Genomic DNA, 22,266 nt, shown 5'->3' on the forward strand with positions numbered 1-22,266 from the left:
AGCACGGTGACCCAACTGATTAAGTATATAGAGACAGTCATTGAGGGATTGTAGAGTCATTAATCCGTTGATGTAGTCTATCTCGACCTGTCCAAGGCCTTTGACAAGGTAGATCATGGTCCGTGAGATTGAGATCCAAGGCAAAGTTCTCGATTGGCTAGGAAGTAAGAAGTTTCATTTGTGGTAGGAAGCAATTAGTTGAGGTTGAGGGATCCCTTAGAGACTTAAAAGATAACATCTCGGGTGTTCCACAGGGCTCCATATTAGGTCCTCTGCTTTTCATCGTCTTTATCGATATTCATAGCTTCACATCAGAACCTTAGTGGAAATGTGAGTGTCTCATCTCATACTGATGATATAACATTAGTTTCTGGTTAGAATGGTCAAGACCCCAGTAGCCTGGTAGATGTCCTGGATCAAATTTACTCTTAATGTTCAATGACTTTTGGGTGGGTGCCATAGATATTGGAGTCAAAAACCGTTCAGCAAGTTTCGATGATGAAAGGTTTAGGGGTAGTCTTCCACAATAATGGAAAATTTGATGAACATTTCGATTTGACTGAAGGGAAAACTAGAGGGAAAACTTTTCAAACCTGTGGTTTGATTTATCGAACATGTAAGTCCAGAGACAGTTTCATTATGCTAACTCACTAAAAATCGATTGTCCAGCCACATCTTGAATATGCTTCGCGTATTTGGTCTCCAATCAGTTCAACAAGTTTGCGATATGTTGAACAGATCCAACGATGTTTTACTTGAAACATTACAGGGATGAGAAAGGTGTTGCCTATGGTGAGATTAAAAGTATTGGGACTGTACAGTATTCCAGAATGTGCATGAGCTTTGTCCCAACCTAGGTTTTAGGGTCAATAATAATGACCGTAGAGGCCTAATGTACATTTTGCGAGCACGTTCGTTCAAGCCCTCGGGATTTCAGACTAGTTAGAGCTATGAATTCCTCCACTCTCTCCTTTCATTGTTCAATTTACTCCCCTCCAATATTTTTGCGAAAGATTTAATTCAGCATAGACCCAATGGCAGGCTTTGAGACAGACTTGAACAAGATTTTGAGGAAATATCCTGATCGACCTTAGGCAGATCCGCCGACTTTAATTCGGTGGTGGATCAGATATTACAAAAAATGTAGACTTAAGGAAAAATTAAAAAAATAACGTGCTGTGAATTATATTTCCAGTAGCGGTAAATAGGTCTACAAGAAATGATCGCATAGTACAGCTCTATTTTTAAAAGATTAACTTTGAACATGTGCCACTGTGCCAAGCAAAGAAACATTGATTTTGGAAGGCCCGTGTGTCAATTGACAAAAAATGTGGCAGCCTGCTCACAAGAGTTGTTTCTTTCCCGAGGTGGGCAATACCTTTAACAGCTTTAACCGTTGATTGTCTTTTTGTGCATGCTGAGTAAAGGACTGGTTGCTTTCCTCATTGGTTATCTCCGTTTCATTTTTTGTAATGCTGAAACATGATTTCATTCCTCTGTTAATTGTTAGTTTACTTCTTTGGATAGTTGAAGCTTGAAACACTCACAACTCTGCAATGGGGCAAAACCATAATAGTCTTAGGGCAAAACAGATCATATTTTGAATCTCTGCTAACAATGTACCTGTTGAATCAAAGTGAGGATCGTGAAATCAGATACAGCAGTCAACAGATGGTACACTCAAGTACACTCCATCAAAAATATCTTAGTACTATCAAGTTACCTATGAACTCCAGTTTTTTCCCTTCTAAAGGAGCGACGTACATATTTTGACTTGTAATGCCAATCACTTAAGATTCCCATCGACTCATTTAGCCAACAGAAGCAAAGAAGAAGAATCCCATTTTACGACACAAGAGGTTGCGCTATCTTATAACTATCTGTTGCGCTGTTTGGAAACGTCACGTCAACAAAACTCATATCTAGTATCTCAAGTGGAGAATTCAAGTGAATCAGTGAAATCCGGACCCGAAATCCCCTGACAAACATGGTAATTCCAGCGTCGACTTGGGCACCATCCACCAATTGTATTCACTCATCTGTTTTGATTTGTTTTTTGCCTTCAGGATTTGAAAGCCTTTTCCGGCGAGAGCTTTGACGCCAAGGATTGGATCAATCAAACTTTCAAGCAGCCGGAAGCCATCCAAAACAAAGAGGTGAGAAATACTTAGCAATAAACCATCTCAAGGTTAGCATATGAAATTCAATGTAGAGAGACAAGCTGAATGACTTTAGCTTATAAGGTATTGGGCCGAATTTAGTAGGGAGCGACTCAACTTTGGATAATCTTGACTAATGAGCCTTCTATTAGTGAGATTTGAAGCATACGATTTAAAAAAATTACAACTACCTCAAGGAGGGACAAAATTGAGCGCCTGAAGTTCTCACGGGTGTTTGTCATCAGGATCCTTGAACAGCTAGTTTTACGCTTTGGCAATGGAGGACATGACGACACCTTTACTGATAGAGTAAGTAGACCCAACTCTCTTCTCTTTATTGGCACTAAGTAGTCAAAGAAGGGACAACTAGCAAGAGATAAGTCATTTCGAGATTTCTCAGCCATTCTGAAAATTCTCATTACTTGTTTGTTACCATTTGTGGTCAAATACCAAATTGTGGACAAATGATATTAATTTTGCGGCTAACGCTTCTGATAACTTAAATTGTACTCTACCGTAACCCTTAGACGCATTATAACCTTTCATTTTAATTGTACCGGGTATTACGTTCCTTGTAGTGGTTAGTAAGCCCGTTAAAACCCAAGCCAAAGAAAAGAAGTTTGCTGACTCGTTAGGAGGCAACTTCCACTACAGATCAAGGAGTGCTCCGAGGTATTTTATTTTGCTTCCACTTGAAAATCTGTCCTTTCTTTAGGTGTCATTATTTGATATGAAAACGCCAGCCCTCAAGGTCAGGTTCAAAATTAGACTTAAACTCAAAATTTTACTCTTCATCATTTTAGAATGACATTGCAAATGTCAAATTATAGAATGGAACGACTAAATATACGTCGTCCTTTGATAGCTTTTCATTAGCTTTTATGTGATTTTGGGATAATGCGGGCAAGTACATTTTCATCCTTGGAACTGGTGTTCTCCAACAAGAAACTGGACAGGTGATTTACAGTGATGGGATCAAACAAATTTTCAAAATCAGGATCGCCAGAAAGCTCGGAAACCCAAAGCACCGCCGTTTCCAACGTAACCTAAAAGGTTAGGTTTGACCAAAAAGGTAATCCTGGTTTGATAGAGGAAAAATCAGGGTTACCTTTTGTGACTAACTAACAGGTTTCCGATATTCACCCAGTAAAGCCATATGCCACTAAAAGTGTAAATTGGTAGCCCTAGCCGCAACCTCCGGTGATTATTTGTTTGATCCCATCAGTAGTGATTTAGTAGTGAAAGTTGTTATATTTCAGAGGTTTTGCGCAAGGTTGAATGTTTCGGAAGAAATGAAAAATAACAAAAATAGCAAAACAATTTGTTTCTTACAAGATTCCGAGCCATATCTTTCAACCTTATTCCTTTTCTGAATCTTAGTCGGGGTTAATATAGCATCAACACCACCAAAATTGTTCTATTGATTTAGAAAAGTGTGCTGTACATATCGACCGTCGGATAAAATGGCTTGTGCAAAATGTGAAAAGTTCTACGTTGTATTTGAGAAAGACTTAGAACTCGATTTTGAACAATTTCTGCTATTTTGGGGCAAAAAATAATTTTTCGCGATTTTTAACCATAAAATAACCTAAAACAAAGGATTTTGGGGGAAATTGAAGGGGTTTCGACATGAATTGGTAAAATGTACAAGAGCTGTCTTCCAAATGATGTTTTTCAGGGATTATTTTTCCCTGAACCACTGAAGGATGAAAAAAATTGAATGTATCTTGCTTCACTATGGTTCCAGGTTTTAGTGAGTTTCTATATTTTGACCATCTCTTCCCAGAAATGAATGTGTTGGTTGGCATTGAAAAATTCTCACTCAAAGATTATATTCAATTTACAAACTATTCGTTTGATTTGTCTTGGACCATGATTTCAGGATGCTTCAAAATATGAACCTCATTTAGAAGTCGTACTAGAGATGAGTCTGCTTTGTAATTCGATTTTTCGTTGATTTCAAGACAAGCCTATAACTCTCAATCCACAGAGCAAGAAGTTCACAAAAAACAATAATAAAGCAATTTTTGCCTGGAAAAACAAAATATTTGAATAATCAATCAGATTACAACCGCTTTTCATCTTTCTATTACGTATTTTTGTTGTTTTCGGAACTTTGGTGGTATGGTTGATTTTCAAAACGAAAAACTAAACTCTTTTGACGAAATTCATCAACTATTTTCCGACCCCTTTTCATAAGTATCAAAGCCATTGCTATGCATGAAACAATTGAATGTGGTTACCTTTTTTTTCACGGCTGACGATATCTTCAAAAGTCCAAGAAAATACCATGATTGAATTGTCTTCCTTGTTACGGATTGCTAGAGTCAAAAAATAATCCTTACCAACGATACATATGTAAACCATTGGAGATTTACACCCCATCAAAGGGGCGCCAACTTAGATTCGATCACGTATGAGTTAAAACCAGCAACATGATAAGAGCTTTTGGTTTTTCTATCCGAGATATTACTACTATTTGAAGAGGTGGAGAAGAGACTACCGTATGTACGGTAAAGGCAAAAGAGCTTAGAGTTAGGGTTTTGCACCTATGTTTCAATAAGACTTTCCGATCCTGACAAGTGAAGTAATCAACTACTTCGAACCGAAGAAATTGATTGATAGGTTACCAAAATAATCGACAACTATCTTAATCCTGGTACTCGTTCTTCTTTTGGCTCGGATCACCTGTGAAACCCATAACGTGAGAGAGAGAGAGAAAGAAAGAAAAGGAGAGTTGGTTGAGATGACGCCGAGAAGTGATTGACGTTAATCAATCTCTTGGGACTGGGATTAAAATACTGAACAACCCACGGAGAAATGTTTGTCCCCAAATTGACCTTAGTCTTTGGACAACCATTGTTCAGTGAACATTCTCAATTTCAAGTTTGTAAGATCCCCGCAAACATGCTAAAAGCCACTCTTTCCCTTCGTGGAACGTTATTCCATGGACCACCGCGTGCTTCTTTTTGCCGGTCCAACCACATCATCTACATGAAAGTATTGGATGGGACCACCATGGAAGAAGCCAAGATTCCACCCACGTCGCACATTCATCGGCACAATCAGGCCAGCCACCACCGGATGGGACCCCTGTTCCGGCAATACTTCAGCTACTGCTCCGAGGGTCTGTGGGTCGGGTGCAAGGATCTAGTTCGGGAAGTGTCCCACGCTCCCCATATCACTCCAATGTGTATTTACCCCGTGATGTGGCGGCTCTTTGAAGAGAAATCCGGGGTCAAGAGAGGACTGTCCATGAATGACCTCGACGCTTGGCACTCGAATGAAGCGGCCTTGAAGAGTTTGGTGATCAATCCAACGGGTCTGAACCATCCAATGCATCCTCTGATATCTGCTCAGCGATTAACGGACAAGTGGAAATCGCGTAATGGTTCCTTCACGCCTCATTTCGATCTGGAAATCTGGGCCATCGAAAGCTCTCTGACCTACCTCTTTGGCGATTCCATCGACCTCTTTGACACGCAATTGTATCATTACTGTTTGAAGCAAATGAAGAAGAATATTGTGGCCCTTAATCTGTCGTTTTGCCCGGAAGAAGCTGCATTGGAGAGCAGCATTTGGGAAGGCTTCAAAGAGGCCGGAGTTCAGGCCCTCAGAATGGGCCGAGAATTCTCTGCAGCGACGAGAGAAAGTGGAGGATCCGGATTAGTTCATCAAATGAGAGCCTCGGGTCTCTGGAGCGAAGACGATTTGAACAGCCTCTTGGCTGATGTTTTGATGAATTCTTCAGTGAACTTGATGAAAACCGCCATGTGGATAGTTCATGTGATGTCCTCAAGTACATCCATTGCCGAGCATCTGGCCAAGAACTCCAATGACATCGGATATATTCGATTGTTACTCAACGAAACCTTTCGCTTCTTCCCTGTCACTCCGTATTTGACTAAAATGAACACGGAAGTCCTCAAACTTGGCGGATGGGAGATCCCCAAAGGCCACCTAATGATCATGTCCTATTTCACTTTAGCCCAGGAAGAATTTTTCTGGCAGAGTGATAAATATTTCTGGCCTGAACGGTGGGATCATTGCTACGATCGTGATGTCAATTGGCGGTTTTCTTACTCGACTCTCCCCATTGGGTTCAAGATCAACGATTGTGCCTTCTTGAAAATGACCGAGGAGCAATTGATCCCCTTGGTGCAAGTTCTTGCGTCGAATTTGTCCCTCGAGCAATCCAATATGACCAAATATCCGGACACTAAACGTGCCATGGATCTCTCCGGATTGCCAAGTCAACCTCTTGTCATTCAAACAAATCTTCGACAAGCGAACATGAGATTGCATTCCATGTTATAATTTGATTCCGAGCACATTCAGGTCATCCCGTTCATACCAACAACTGATGTCCACAGGTGCATTCTTTTGTGCCAATTTGATCAAAAAAAAAACCACGCTTTATGCTTCCTTCCAACTTCCTCCAATATTGCAAGGGCACTTCTTGGCGTTGTGAGGAGTTTTCTAGCCCCTCTTTCTCCAATGAAAAGAGAGAATAAATTTTTGAAAACGTGACTTCCTCTGATTTCATTTCCAGGTAGGTCGATTCCACACTTCCTGGCTTTCTCCCTTAGTTCAAGTAATCCCTTCCCGTCCCCTTTCTTTCCGGTCTCATACTGACTATACCTATTGTACCGCTTCTTTATTGACATGCACATTTTTCTATCGGAATTGCTCTCAAAGGATTTATGTGTTTGGCTAATGTACTGACATTATCGTCATCGGCTGCCATTGAGAATTTGCCATTCAAGGTCCACAAACTTGTAAAAACAGCTCGAGGTTGACGCCTAGATATGAAATTTTTCTAGCTCTCGCTTTTTTGCGTTGTCAACCTCCTCCACCGATACCACCTCTTCTATCGCGACAACCACATGTTTACCGTCGGTTTGTGCACACATAACGAGTGGTTCTTGCTCGTCTTGCTTGCTTGTTCTTCTTGGCCGCTTCAACCAGAAAGGTTTGAGGTGAAACAATGGCATCTTCGTTGTCTTGTAGAGAACCAAGCTGTGTAAATGTGTATGTACGTATGTACTTGTAGCTCTTTTTTCCTGGCTTCTTCATTTGAGTCCTGTTCACTTGCTGTTGGTGTGGAGTGGTGCGGACTCTCCATTCTTCAAGCCCCGAAAACTGATGATGAGACTCTCGGTGCTCAAACCTGTTTACTAGGAGAGCGATTGTTTTATTGCACTTGGCCAAATTCCCGTGTTGCCTCCATCCTTGCACCTCCAGACTCCCTGCCCCCTCCCTCGAATTGAATTAGACCAGTGTTTGGTGGCGGTGGTGTCATGGCGAGAATTCTGTGACGATGGGCTTACTACTCGCCTCATGTGATGGAATAGCTGGCGAGAGGCCAGTCCTTAATTCATCTCCTACCGGTGTGGCCGTGAATTTCAAAGATTTCCGCAATTAGGATTCATCTCCATGATGTTGTAAAACGCAATCCCAAGCTCGAAAGAAGTGCACAATGTTGGCTTGAGGAGTGGAAAAGTTGTGGGAAGTTCATCAACATCTGCCATTCTCCACAAGGGAAGGATCTTTTGTGACAGACAGATAAGGAAGCTGATTAATCACATGTACGGACCTCCTGGTGGAACGTCATGACTATCGACTACATGCAGCCTGACGGGGAAAGCCTTATGGTGCTTTCGGTGCTTTCGGTGGCCCTCATGCGATGATCGTAAATGGAGATATAGGCTGCTCGCCAAACGTCAATCATTGAAAGCACTCAAGAAGGCCTTTGAGCCAAACTAGTCAAAGGGGGGAAGTGATATTTCATGTCTTCGTGCTCTTGGTAGAAATCTTCTCCCCTGTCTCTTGTTCGTTCGTTCGTTCCTTCATTCGTCCGTCCGAACGTCAGTTACCTTCGGGAGAGATACAAGGGCCATTCATACCAATACCTGGATGGTGTGTGTGTGTGTATGCGCGCTTTGTAATCTCTTGATGAGGGTTTGCAAAGTCAATACTAGTCCTCCCTCATCCTTCCCATGGCCTACATCATGTCTGGCGAGTAGATGGCTCCTCCTGTTATCAGACCTCAAGAGCGGCGACATTTGTCAGAAAATGCAGAACGAGAAAGAGAACAACGGGAGTGAATAATGATTCATTTACGTACTATTTGAGCAATCAAGTGCTTCGATGGATTTCAGAAATCGATTCTACTTTTATATTCAAATTTGAGGGTAGAGGGTGCACGAAGGAACCTGCTTGAAAAGCAACCTCGTAGAGACCCAAAATTCGGAGAACAGGAAGAAGAAGAAGCCAGTGTCTCTCGTTGGTTGACCTTAATGAGTGCCTTTGTGGAAAGCGGATTGCGTGGATTTGGTCTCAGGTAGACAGACTCACCTAGCTTACCACGACCATCCATCCCAGGACAGTTTAGAAGAGAAAGCGCCCAAGTGCTTCAAGTGCTTGCTTGCTTGCGTCCTTGGCGTCTTGTCTTCTTGGTTGTGCGAGAACAACTCTTTAGTCCCTTGGAGTCATGCAATCCTTATGGGACGACGAGTTCTGGCTCCCTCCAAATGTCACATGGAGTGATCTGGAGGGCACGAGGAATGGAATCAACTTTAGGAAAATTAGCGATCTGTGGTATCCCCTCTTTGGTGCCGGAGTCATTTTGGTGCTTCGATTTGTGATAGAACAGAAACTGGCCAGACCCATCGGAATTGGCATGGGCATGAAGGCCAACACTCGCCGTCCACCGCGACCCAATCCAATCTTGGAAAAGGTGTACGAGAAAACAAGCAAACCGGAGGGCCGACAAGTGGACGCCCTTGCCAAGCAAACTGATTTGTCCACACGGGAAGTGGAACTTTGGTTCCGAAAACGCTGGCTGGCCAGCAAACCAAGCACTTTGGACAAGTTCTGCGAATCCTTCTGGAGGTCCGTGTACTACACGGCCTTGTACGCCTACAGTTGGATCATCCTGTGGGACAAGAGCTGGTTTTGGGACATTACCAATTGCTGGCATCTGTACCCATTGCATCCGATGACAACGGATGTCTGGTGGTACTACATGGTCGAATTGGCATTCTACTGGAGCTTGCTCTGTTCGCAGTTCTTCGATGCGAAACGGTCAGATTTCTACGCCATGTTCACGCATCACGTGGCCACAATCCTGCTGTTGTCGCTCTCGCTCATCTGCAATCTGTTTCGCGTGGGAACCTTAGTCCTATGGGTTCACGATTGCGCCGATGTGTTCTTGGAAACCGCCAAGGCGTTCAAGTACGCCAAATACCCCAAGACATCGGATGTTTTCTTCTACTTCTTCGCCATTTCTTGGATAGCCACGCGTCTAGGTTATTTCCCCACGTGGATTCTCTATAGCATCACGGTGGAGGCACCACAATTTATCCAGTACTATGGCGCCTACAACGTCTTCAGTGGGCTCCTGTCCATCTTGCTCATTCTGAATCTGTTTTGGGCCTACCATATATTCAAAATGGCCTATTTGGGCTTCATGGCCCCAGATGGTCGCGTTGGTAAGGATTCGCGGAGTGACTCCGAAGACGAGTCCGACTCTCCGTCCCATACTTGATCGAGTCCAGAAGGCGTCAGGAGTGATATGCAATAGTTGAACGTGAGCTCCCCTTCTGCAGCTCAATTGCGATGTTTTGAAAAGCACTTTAAAGCACGCTAACGAGCATTGATTATGTTCTGGCTGTAATAGTATGCACTCATTTTTATAAAACCCCGATTGTGAAGTGTACTTAAGTCAAACAACGCCATTAGGAGTCACGCGAATAAAGCCATTGAGACTAGCCAGCAAGTGAGGCGATCTCAGTATAAACAGTCAAAGGTCTTATGAATCACTAGATCAACTACTTTAGGACGACAGACAGAACTCGGGTCAAACTTTGGAAAAAATACTTTGGACATTCCTAAGTCAACTTAAAAGGTGAAAACGACATGCTTTTTATGTTTAAATTGAGCCAAATGAGGCTTTGAAATACACAAAAAAACATGAAGATCTGATTCCGAGACCTTGGTTGATTACGCCAAATGTAACCTTGGGATGAGTTTGTACATTGGGAAAATGTTTGTGGACAGGTCAGCTGAGTCAATATTTGGCCCAACTTCGATTGTTCCAATTCTCTTTCGGGCGTCGAGAATTATTACTTTCAGGGTCGTCAGGGCTCGTCATCTTCAGGTATTAATAGATCGCTATCCACACTTTGTCAAAGGAAATATAAGTACGAGGCCCATTCGTCGAAAGAATTTCTTCACGGGCCTTACTTAAAGACTCGTAAGCCGTTTTTTCCCGGTTGCTTCAGGTCGTATTTGATACTTCTGTGTTACAAGTAGTGGACAGACGAGCTTATAACATATTATTAAGAAAGAGGTTGGTGGAATCGATCGTGTTAAATTGGAGTTTGACCACCTGCTTCAGCGAAGACCAATTTTTATAAACCACTTATTGACAAATGCGATAACTAGTCAAATCAAAGAAAGGAATGACAAATCACACTTTTTGAGCTTTAGAGCTTTTTCTGTTATTCTTGAAAAGTTCGCTTTAAGAACGCACATTAAGTGCCTGCTAGGGAATTTTCTTCAAAGGTGATTTTCCTTCATTTGATAACTTGCTGATTCAGCAAAATCGGGGGAAAAAAATGTAATTTGTACGAATAAAAACTAAAAACTAGCGCTATATAGGCTTAAAAGATCATGATCATAAGTAGAGGCATGGAGCAAACAAAGTGTAAGTATATCCAAATCTGTTTTACATGTATGTGCAGCAAGAATCGTGTCTTGCTCGTCGTCTATTTGTGCGATGCCTCATCAGTTTTTGGTATGTTAACATTTAATGCACTACTCACTCAGTTTTACTCACTGTGGTGTTTTTGAAACGATCTTTATCTACGTTATTACTTTTTGATACACGAGTAACATTTCAACTGAACATTCCGTCCGACAAGAACTTCCTCCGAGCAAAGAGTTAAACAGAAAAAAATGCAAAGGTACGACTTTTGTCCACGTGACCTAATGTTTTTTTAGGAAACATGTCTTTCTTTGTGTCTGTTAAGTTTTCTTCAGCTACGTATATCTGAACTCAAATTTCAATGCAGGTTTCAATTTTAGATTGATCAACATGTGTCGCTGGACAGACGTCAAGCCATCAAATTACTACCCCCACCCAGGCTATGATCGAATGAAGTTTTTAAGTCTCAAAATTACTCTGAATGGTTAAAAATGAGGAAAGCAATTGGGCCAAAACGTAAAAAGTTGCGGGTTTTTTGGTGGCTAACTGCTTATGAAATCTCCTTTCATGTATGTAAGATTATTATTAGCGAGCTTTAAAATGTGCTCAATGTTAAAATGAAAAACAAGATAAGGAAGCTAAATTGAAAAAATGGAGGATTGTCAGAGCTATCTCAATCAAATACTGAAAAAGGGCATATCTATGTAGGCGGCTGTTATCATGCTTATATACTTGAACTTTCCCCAAAATGACCTGATTTCACAAGGACAAAAAGATTCAGATTTCCACCTAATATAGATACAAGTAAAATTGCATAGTAAATTATGTAGTACTTTGGTGCTTTGCGAAGTACCCAAGTTTGCGGATAGAATTGCAAAATTTGCAAATGCAAGAAAATTACTGAGCATTCTTGAATCTGTAAGTTTTTTAAATTTTATTTTTTTGTGGCCCCACTTTGGTTTACAATCTGCCCTTTAAGGTGCGATTTATCAGTTTTTGTTGGAGAGCTTTCTGGAAATGTTAGACCAATTCTGCCTAGTGTACGAGTTTATTTTAATTAACTTTTATGAAATAGTAACATACTGAACCAATACATTTGGTCAGTTTTGATACGTCGTTTAAGTTTTTAAAGAGTCCATCACTAACTAAGCAGATAACTCTGCCACATTTTTATTTTACATTGCAAGGCCCCTAGTCACTTGGATAACTTGGTATCTTGCAGCGCTCAAAATATCTGAAAGTACGAAAGAACCTATTAATTATCTTTGAAAGGGAGTAGCAAACGACTCGGAAGACGAATGGATGAAAAACTCATCAAACAGTCCGATCATGCAAGAGAGTGATGAATGAACTTTTGTGACTTCAATCGTAGTTCCAACAGATTGCCGTCAAACAACATGCACCAAAGGAAAACTAATTGTGATTTTGGTGGTTAACCTTTACTAAAGGCGCTCACTGTCAAGGTGACAAATAGACCACGATATACATTTGCATGGCGAGCCATAAACCCAAACGCACTTGATTAATTATTGAACGTGACTAATGGCCGTTGTATAAGCGTTCATTGAAGAGGGCTTCTTTGGAGGGCCATAGAACCTCTAGATCATATTAATCAAACCTATGCATATATATTTCTAGACACTGTACGTTTGGTTAAACAGTACGATGAATGATCTCCTGGGAATTGTTCGCAAACCGGTTTATTGTACTGTTCAGTTGACAGAGTGGTAAGTCGTCCTACCACAGAGGAAGAAAGGCCAAGAGAGTGCGCAGCCAGTGAGTCAGGCAGACCAGTTTTTATGGGGATATCTAGGCAAGCTCTGGCAGATTCGTTTGTTTGCTGGTACCAATGTCAGTGAAGCAAAGCTTAGGGCTTCAAACACGTTTTTGAGAAGCTGACCCTTCTTTTACATTACTATATGAGGAAAGGTCGGCTTCGTTAACACCAGTTTGAAACGCCAATTTTGCATCACTGGCATTGGCAGGCAAGTTTGTTTGCTGGTACCAGGGCTTGTCTTAATGTCTGAATAGCCAATGGATGACAGCTGAATGGCTGTGAGGGTATGGTTTCTGATTGTAGAGGCGCTGCCTTCAATCGTCTGTAGTAGCTCTGTTCCATGGATGCAGATTCAGCTTCACAGTAGAAATTTATAACAAACTTGTGTTTACTCTTTTTTTGTCTCATCTTCAATGGTCTGACATCCAGTGACTAGCAATCTACAGCCCTATAAGATTATTGTTATTTAATATTTTGATTTTCTTGCTTGATCAAATGTATATATCCTACGTTCCTCACTAAATTATATTATAGTTCTAAAGAGAGAAGAAGCATCAGTCCCACTGGCTAGTGTACTAAATGTGCCCAATTTCAAGTCTCGCCGACTTCATTCACTTGATGGTACTCATGACATTGATAAAATGTTTACTCCAACTCCTCCAAAACTGTGAAAAAAACAAACAAAAAAAACGACTTTTGCCTTAGCTCAAGTTGATTCAAGTTGTGTTTGCTATCTGATGATGGGTGCTCCAAACTACGAATATTCTCCCTTCCACAATATCAGAACCATCATGATATTTTTACTTCAAAAATTTAAGCCGTCAAGCATTTTACGATAGAATGGGAAAATGATAGTTGAGTAAGGAGTAAATATTAATTCAATAGGAGTTTTAGCGTCAAACTTGAATATGCCTTTTTTCTGAGAACAAGGTTTAAACCTTGAAATCCGGATATAGAACCCTCCAAGGAATCACGAAAAAAAGGTTGTTACATCCGGACTGTTTCTATAACCGAACTCGGCTTCTTCTATTAAATTATGACTCAGTAGTTATGATACTGATGACTAATGAGTGCAATAAGCAAGATTAATACTCAAACATAATTAATTGTGTCAATACTTGAATATATACATACTTTTCTGCTCTTTGGTCGGATTAGCTTGAAAAAAAATGTTTCCTGAAGTGTCTTTTTACTTGAGTAGTTTCCGGGATTCGACCTCCCAAAGAAATTCAACAGCTCAAGTTTTTCTTGATTGTTTCAGGAGAAAAGCACAGATTTGTTTTCTTAAGAAGTGTTACTATATCGGGATTCTATACTTCGTTTTTTTTTTTGTTATAACCATAGTAAATAGATAGATTTTATTTCAGGAATACTTTGATCAGGAGATAGGTACTGTCAGCAACTAGTTTTAGGGTTTGCATCTTCATAAATCAAATCTTTCATGACTGGAGAGGGGCGTATTCTGTAAAAAGAATTTTGGTCCCTAAATCCCACTATTTTTTAGCCTTAAGCCTTAATTGCCCCAAAAATAGTGTTTTGGTTGAAATTTTTAGTTTCTTGGCGTTATAATTCATTACAAAGTTTAAATCAAAGGTTAACGCTGAAATAAATATGTGAAAAGCAGAATTTTGAACAATTGACGTCAGAAAAAGGTATGAGGGCTAAAAATAGTTCACCATATTTTTGTCATGGGCGCCACACCATGATTGAGAAACAAGTCAAAACAGTGAAGTCCACTTTCAAGTCCAAAGAGACAAGCTAAGTAGCCCCCCAAACGCACTATTGTTGCTTTCCTTGCTTTCTCCTGGCTAGCTAATTTCCCTTTTTGAAAGAGATAAGTGCCATTCCTTCTTCAATTAGGTCAACAGTGCAGATTTATTGCCGGAAAAAAAAGAAAATTAGTCAAGGGGAACCATTCACCGACCTCATTTAAACCAAAGTTATGTCAATTTTGTCCGAGCTTGTGGCAAAACTTGGCTTTTTACAAGAACACCTTGCAAATTGGCATTACTTTGAAAAATTAGATTTGAATACTATGCCTTCTTTGTTGATTTTCTGCGCACCTGTTATGTTTTCGGCATTTTTAGCACATATTTTTTGGACCTTCAGGCTTAGCTTTTAGCAACTTTTTGTCTCTAAAAGTCTTTAATGCAATTTTTGCCCCTTCCTATTCATGAGTATGTAATTCCTCAGGCCAATAATTTGTAAAGCAAAACATAGATTTCAGAATATATTCAGATTTTTAGGATGAGAGTCAATGGTTCCTTTTTCCTCATACTTTAACACTAGTGAAGACCGGCATAGTAGGCCCAAAACTCTTCTTATACCATCGATTTATCTTAACACGAATAGGAACTAATGTCTTAAATTTGACTTTTTTTGCGTGATAGAAACATTTTCAAACCTGGTGTAGTGGTTAGCCCAGTTTCCTCCCAAAAAAAGACCCCTTGCTCCATTCTCCTCCCTGACCTTTTTTCAAGGGAAGTTTTGAACGCCAACTACGTACCTCCAAAGATGGAGAAGCAAATTAATACCAGACATGAAGGACATTGCCAATTGGAAACATGCACACGAACGAAAATACCTTAACTTTGTACAATCTTTAACCTGGCAATTATTTTAACCATTGGTAATGATGTCGAATCTTTCGCTATGGTCAAAACAGTTCGATTGAACATACATGTAGTCACTTGTAAGTCTTTCTTTCATAACGCTTTCAGCAATACGCATCAAACCTTGTAATGAAGCTCCAACTTCTGATATCCAAGTTAAACACTTCAATCGAGGACCAATCGGACGCGGTGGTTCAAAACATACCCAAAATCGTCCGAGAAATTGAATCCTTACAAAATGAAGCTACTATTCTCCAAACCAAAATGACCACGGTGCAAACGGAAATTGATCGAGTCAATCGCGAAACTGGGACATCCATGGAGACTCTCGTCAAGTTGGATAAACTGAAAGGGCGAATTCTGGTGAGTTTTACCTTGAACGGTTAAAGGGAATACAGTACATAATTCTTTAAAATCTATTTTTCATACTTCAAAATTAAAATGCAGAAAATTGACATGGAGCACGATTTTTTTTTCTTTTTGGATCTTGGGTCTTGGAATTTTTGGCAACATTTTCTAAGGTCAAAAAAGCTACTTAAAAGGTGGACTTTCCGTGTGTTTCAGCCTCAATATCCTCCCTTAATCTACAGAAAACACCTTTCCCTTTCAAAAATAGGTTATTGTCGCTGAAACAGGGATGAACTTTAGTTTAATCATGACCTGCTATAGAAAAAAAAGTCTCTTGTTTCTGATTAAGTTTTAAAATTAAAAGTAAATAACACTGCTTTCATAATAGAAACATAACAATACTTAGCTAATGGTTCAACGAATTCATCTGTAATAATGGATTGAAAGTCTAAACAACCTCACATTTCTTAAAGTACATCAATACATGACAACCTAATATCGATAATCTACCTTATTGACGAAGAACATGAAGTTCCAACGAGGCGTAGAATATGTTACTTTCCTTCTTTAGATGACAAGTACAGCCTTGAAAGAGGCGGATAATTGGACGACCCTATCAGCTGAGATCGAGGACGCTTTGGACAGCGGGGAGATCGAAGTGATCTCGGAGAAGCTCTGCGGGATTCAGGCTTCCTTGAAGATTCTTTCCCATGTCCCGGACTACGATGACAGGGTAGGTTAAAATTGGGTAAATGTGTGTGTGATTAAATATAAGCAGAATGAGGCCACTACTAATACTAATAAATGATTATCATCAATACAATTGGTAGTCATCTTGTTTACAACGCAAATGACATTAAAACCCAAATGTAAACACACGTTGAATTTTTGTATATATTCCTGAAGTCCATCGGTCAGTCAATATTGGCTCAACTACAAATTTCTTGTTCTAAGGACCTTAGACGGAACGAAAATTTCTTCTCTCTTGAATCATTAACATTTTCCAGAATTAGCACTAAATGGGATCGAAACAATTTTCTGCATCAACTACATGTCCAAATTTAGGCCAGAACCTAACTCAAGAAACTCAGAAGAGGTGGTCAAAGTAAGGTAGTATGGGCCACACGATATTTAAATATTCAGTGGAATAAACTAAGCATTATATTTCAATTTTACGCTATTGGTTGTTCGGATCGCTGTGTTCATTATTAACAAAAGAACGAGCGAAGTGTTGGCTTTAATTGGGTCCACTGTCCACTGCCCTGAGTCGTCGCGTATAGGCTGTAATTGCCGCCCAAATAGCAGTCTCATGAAATATGAAATGATGCTGAGCTACTATTTGAAGAATACCTATAAAATGTGCCAATATTTTTTGCTCGTTTTTTTACATAATCATAAACAAAAAGACTCTTTTCCATTAAATTATTATAGATAGGGCTATTTCTTACCTCGGGTGGGTATATTTCTCACCTACGGTATACTAGACAGCCAAATCACAAAAGGGAGAGGGGGAAGGAGCGGCATCGCACAAGGTTACAAAAACACAGCGGTCCAACTACCCTTTAAAACTTTGGTTTTATTGCTTTATGGAAATCTAGCCGACATAAAAGATTTGAAACCAAAAAAACAGCATAAAAACTAAGATTTTTGAAAGCCTAATTAACGAAAATTGGGAACACACTTAGTTAACACTTATTTACAAATAATGATGGAATCTATTTAATCGCTTCGCAATGGCCTAACTTTCATCGTTTTTAGCTCCAAAATGCCCCGGTTGTATCTTAACTTCAGTTCCCAAAGAATTGATATAGATTTTCAACATCAAAAAGGTAAAAGCTTACTTTTTCTTTTTATTGCATAATTTTCAAAAAAAAAGCTAAAAACGATGAAAATTAGGCCATTGGATCCGATATAACTAAGAAGCGGTTAAATCGATCCGATCATAATTTCGAAGTAATTACTAGCTAATTGTGCTCTTGATTTTCATTAATTAGGCTTGTGAATAAATGAAAAAAGCAAAAAAGCAAATGATTTAAAAACTTTGCTTTTGAAAGCTAAAAAAGCTGAAACCTTAAGTGATAAAAAAACTGGCATGGGTCAACGTGAAAAATAACAAGAAAGATCAAATTCCGCCAAAATGTAAGCCCGAAAATATGCGTGATGCAAAAAGATGGGAAAAGTGAGGAACGCAATTGAATGTTTTGAGCAACCCTATGGACTGACTGATGTTTCCGAAATTGCAGCCTTAAATCTTTTCCAACCCGACGGTGATTTGAACATGTTTGAAAATTGCAACTTCCCTTATACTCCTTTTAGCATGCTAGGGCTCTCTTAATCAAGGGGACTTTGAAAATTTATCTTACTCTCAAAATGTTAGAGCAAATTCAATGACAATCACTACATTGTGTATCCGATCTACATCATTAAGTTACCAGACGAACAATATTTCAAGTTGAAGCATATTGGTCGATGGAATTTCATTGAGTCCGCTGAATTGAATAATAAAATCTGGCTAACTTTCCATGATCATAGAAATGAATGTTTATTATCAATATTCACACCATCATGATCGGCACAAAGTGGAAGATGACTTGAACATGAATGATTTAGGTCTGTCATGTGGAAAGCTTGAAGAATCGTTTGGAGGCTCTGGCTAGTCCCCAAGTGGTGGCAGCCTTTAACTCCTCCGACGAGGTCAAAGCCAAATTCTTTGTCCAAATATTCAATGGCATGGAGAGGGGCTCACAGTTGTTGAAGTATTTCCGCAAATGTCTGAAGGCCAGATTGATCAAGGATTGGGAAAGGATCGTGGAGGACAATCAGCATCTAGGTGCTCTGGAGTGGTGTGAAACGTTTTTTTCGCAATTGGAGCAGACCCTTGGGAGTCAGGTATGAATTGCCAGGGAATGGCTTATAAAAAAACAGGCTCTCTCCATGAAACAAGCTTCGGCAAGGCTTCGACAAGGCCTTTAAAAAACAAACAGGTCTTCAAGTAGGATATATTTTCAGTTCCAATGGTTCAAAAACGTGTTCCCGAGTGAGAATCCGTCGGAGAACATGATCCAAACTTTGGTGGAAGTCTATTCCGGACTTGATCCAAAGATGGATTTCTGTCTGGAATCCAGTTTGAAACAACACTCGGATGATACTTTGGGTTATTTGATACAAGTGAAGCAAGCCATCAGTAGACATTGCCGTTTTCTCGAGGAGCTTTTAGGCCAAGGTGAGCTTATTCTATTCTTGCTTGGAGTGATCCATCTTTCCATCTGTTCATTATTATTCGTTTCATATCAGGTGAAAACGATGCCTCTAGTCGTGAATTGGGCCAGCTCCTCTTCCAGCCATTTAAGTTGCACACAGCCAAATATGGCCAATACGAAGCGACTAGGCTCCAATTGGAATTGGAATCCAATACCCAGACTTCCAAAGACATCATTGATGAGCTCCGAAATGTGACTGGATCCGTTAACAAGTTAATGGAAGCCTTCACCGAGGCCTCCAGACGATGTTGTGACCTCACTGAAGGTTGGTTCCGAGTACTTCACTTCAAATAAAAAGCACATAACTATCCCTGAACGGTTTTAGGTTGTGCTTATCCGGCCTTGGTGGGCACTCTGGAAGATGGTTTGAGCTCATATTTGAGCCGTTTCACAAGCTTGATGCGAAGGCTGGACAAGCGGAAGACCTCTTCTCATTCCTGGGCCATTTTCCAGAACAGTTTGACCTTGAATCAAGCTGTAGGAGATCTATTATTACACTTGGAACAACTGGATATCACGTTGTCCATTGATTTCCTGGAACGAACCAAAGTGTTCCTCGGCTCGTCCCACGATAGCCATCCTAGTGCCTTCGAGCAGTTCCACTTATTCCTTCTAGACAGTGGAGCAATGCTCAAACTAGACACATTTTACGAGAAAGTCAAGCAAGGTGAGAGATGGGTCAAGTTCCATCTGATCCAGACATCCTCAAAAACATACCATTTGATATTGATTTGCAGGATCGAATTACCCGATCTTGGCCAAATGCCTCAAGTTGGTGTCCAAGGTGTGCGCGGAGCTTCAACTTACTACGTTCACGATCATTTTCCATCCCATTCAAGAGGAGTTGAACATGGTGTCGGATTTAGAGTTGTGGAAGTCCGCCTCCGCGGGTTCGGATTCCACCGAACAAGATATGCCGGATTTCAGTTTCTCACCTCATGAGTACATCACACAAATTGGACAGTATCTCATGACCCTCCCTCAACATTTGGAGCCATACATGACTAATGAAAACCCGGCCTTGGCCCGAGCCTTTCAGGTTAGAAGTTACGGATAGTTTCCATTCTTCCATTATTGTTAAGCCTGTCTCGTCCATTGTGGTTTGGCCAACTTCTCCATTGGAGGTTGCGTTATTTTGGTGACAATCACGTAAATTGTACCAATATTCCCTTCGATATTTTATGTCATATTACAAAAATATGCGAAATCGAATAACAAAATGATGTGATTCATGTCAATTGAAAATGTTAAGCAAAGGAAAATATTTCCCATTGGCGGAAACGAAACGCCTCCAAATAATTTTCAAAAGATTTTTGGCATTATATTTGTGTTTGATTTCCGTTGCTATGTCCTTTTTAACTTCATACTTTGAATGTTTAGGAAAGAGTATTCCCCTATTGTTCTGGGATTGGTGAGAATTGCGAGCAAAATCCCGCGGATTTCATCCTGGCCTGCATCACTCAAGCCAGTTGTGATACCTATCAAGGTGTGATTCTCAAGATTCCCACACTGTCAACGAATTCTACGAAGCAATTGGCATGTGATGTTGGTAAGGTCTTCTTTTGTTTTGTCATTTGTATTCATTTGTGATTTAGACATTTGACATTCAATGAAACAGGAGGAGGAGGAGGAGGAGGAGGAAGTCTTCTTTTGTTTGCATAGTCATTAACATCTCTCATTCCTAATCCACCGATTAAATGTTTTTCGAAGGGTTTCTGATATTATGACCTATTCTGATGAGCTCGTGAAAAGATTGTAACATTCCAATTTTCCGCAAGATTGCACACTTTTATTCATGATTACGAAATTGAAGTTCGCTAAATGTTCAGGGTTAATTCCCAACTCGGCCCAATCCACCCTCAAACCCGCCGATGCCACCTTCACCAAGTTCCTCAAACAATACCTATTGTGCGTGCCCCAATATGCCAATAATGCATGGACGCATTTTCTATGCGAAACCGAGCCCCTCACCATCGGGCTGGCAAGGTTAGTGTCCAACAGTCTTGGAAACCTGACCTTTCCGGAGGTGATGTCCGGACATAAGTTGTCCTTCCCGGTCAAGGACTTACTAACACCTTATCGTCCTTGGCCCGACATCCCTTCGGAGTATTGGCGGTCACGTACCTTTGTCCGTCTCCCAGCCAAATGCCATCAGCGACGGGAGTTGACAAAGGATCTGTTCAATCTGGCCCATCCACTCTACTGCAATAACCAAGATTTTCATCACTTACCTCTACCTACCTGTCTTTGTACTATCTGTAACTCACCTCTTACCTTTTTTCATGTGCATTGAACCAATTCTAGTCATACTCATAAGGGCCCTTATTTGCCACATCACACAGCCCAAAGAAAACGGGAAGACGCACGGTAGATTGCTAAATAAACTGCTCTTGCCTTGCCTTGAACGCAATTTCTTTTCCTGACATTATGTGACCCGGGGCATTAATTATGAATAAGATTTTGATAGAATTAGCCAAAAACAACACAAACGCATTATAATTCAATGTAAAGGAATTCGCCCAATCGGCCATTTATTTGGCACAGGCTGAATGACAAAGCGCCCTCTGAAGTGCAGAACGTAAAACATAATTCGTGCAGCGTAAAGGGGCTATTGTGATATCACTTTCTAGTCAACTATTTGATCAGTCTTGACCATTTTATTCTTTTATCAATCAATTTTTATATATGATATTTATACATACAGTTTATAATTATACATTTTACAATCTGACGTGACCAAGAGTCGCAATAAAGTTTATTATTATTATTATTGTTAAAATGTATTTATTGCGAGAAGCATGTCTCATTGGATATATATCAAAGGTGCATGAATGTCAATTCAATTGTGTTCGCATATGGCGATTTGGGGCCCATTCTGGGATCAATTATTATTAAGGAGCTCGCCTAAACAAATGTTTTTGAATTAAAGCACCCAAACCAATCTTCAAGTCAATTGAAGAGCCAAATTTTCCCCCACCTTGATATGCTTCATGATACTCATGACCAAAATAATTTTGTCTCTGTATTTTTACAGCCTATCTGGGTGACATCTTGGAGGATTTAGGCCATTGTCTCTCGGATGGCTTGAAAAACATCCTGACCCTGTTGAAGTTGCCTGCCAAGGACTATTGGGTGGCTTCCACGGGATGTCCTCAAAAAATGGTGTCCACCATCAGACAAATGAGAAACCTGGGCAATACCAAATAACATGTCCCCTCACTTCCGTGTTCTTGCGTTTCCTTATTTAGTGATATCATCAGTTTTGTTAAAAGTGTTGATTTGTTAATAAAGTGTGCCTTATGAAGAATATTTCGTTTGTTCAATACTTGAAAAGAACCAAGACCTTGCGTTTTTGCAGTGGTTTGCCTTCATCTTATTGAGGCAAATTTTTTCTCAAAAG

The 22,266-nt window shown here is 40.2% G+C and overlaps 3 protein-coding genes across 3 annotated transcripts; all 3 read left to right on the forward strand.

The window, feature by feature from the left end:
• The first annotated feature begins 1,862 nt into the window (after positions 1 to 1,862).
• LOC131892675 (conserved oligomeric Golgi complex subunit 7-like) lies at positions 1,863 to 22,175 on the forward strand. Its single transcript, XM_059242499.1, has 11 exons — positions 1,863 to 1,990; positions 2,067 to 2,156; positions 15,367 to 15,621; positions 16,178 to 16,339; positions 18,217 to 18,495; positions 18,616 to 18,829; positions 18,901 to 19,131; positions 19,192 to 19,533; positions 19,604 to 19,905; positions 20,247 to 20,415; positions 21,901 to 22,175. The coding sequence occupies exons 1-11, from the start codon at positions 1,988 to 1,990 to the stop codon at positions 22,071 to 22,073; spliced, it is 2,220 nt and encodes a 739-aa protein (XP_059098482.1). The 5' UTR covers positions 1,863 to 1,987; the 3' UTR covers positions 22,074 to 22,175.
• On the forward strand, positions 2,475 to 6,710 carry LOC131892676 (cytochrome P450 315a1, mitochondrial-like). The gene has a single exon (XM_059242500.1). It carries the CDS (start codon positions 4,980 to 4,982, stop codon positions 6,474 to 6,476), a length of 1,497 nt encoding a protein of 498 aa, XP_059098483.1. The 5' UTR covers positions 2,475 to 4,979; the 3' UTR covers positions 6,477 to 6,710.
• Positions 7,043 to 9,968, forward strand: LOC131892677 (ceramide synthase 6-like). The gene has a single exon (XM_059242502.1). It carries the CDS (start codon positions 8,653 to 8,655, stop codon positions 9,706 to 9,708), a length of 1,056 nt encoding a protein of 351 aa, XP_059098485.1. The 5' UTR covers positions 7,043 to 8,652; the 3' UTR covers positions 9,709 to 9,968.
• Positions 22,176 to 22,266: the final 91 nt, after the last annotated feature.

The sequence above is a fragment of the Tigriopus californicus genome, chromosome 2 (assembly GCF_007210705.1).
Source record: "Tigriopus californicus strain San Diego chromosome 2, Tcal_SD_v2.1, whole genome shotgun sequence".
Taxonomy (NCBI): Eukaryota; Metazoa; Arthropoda; class Copepoda; order Harpacticoida; family Harpacticidae; genus Tigriopus; species Tigriopus californicus.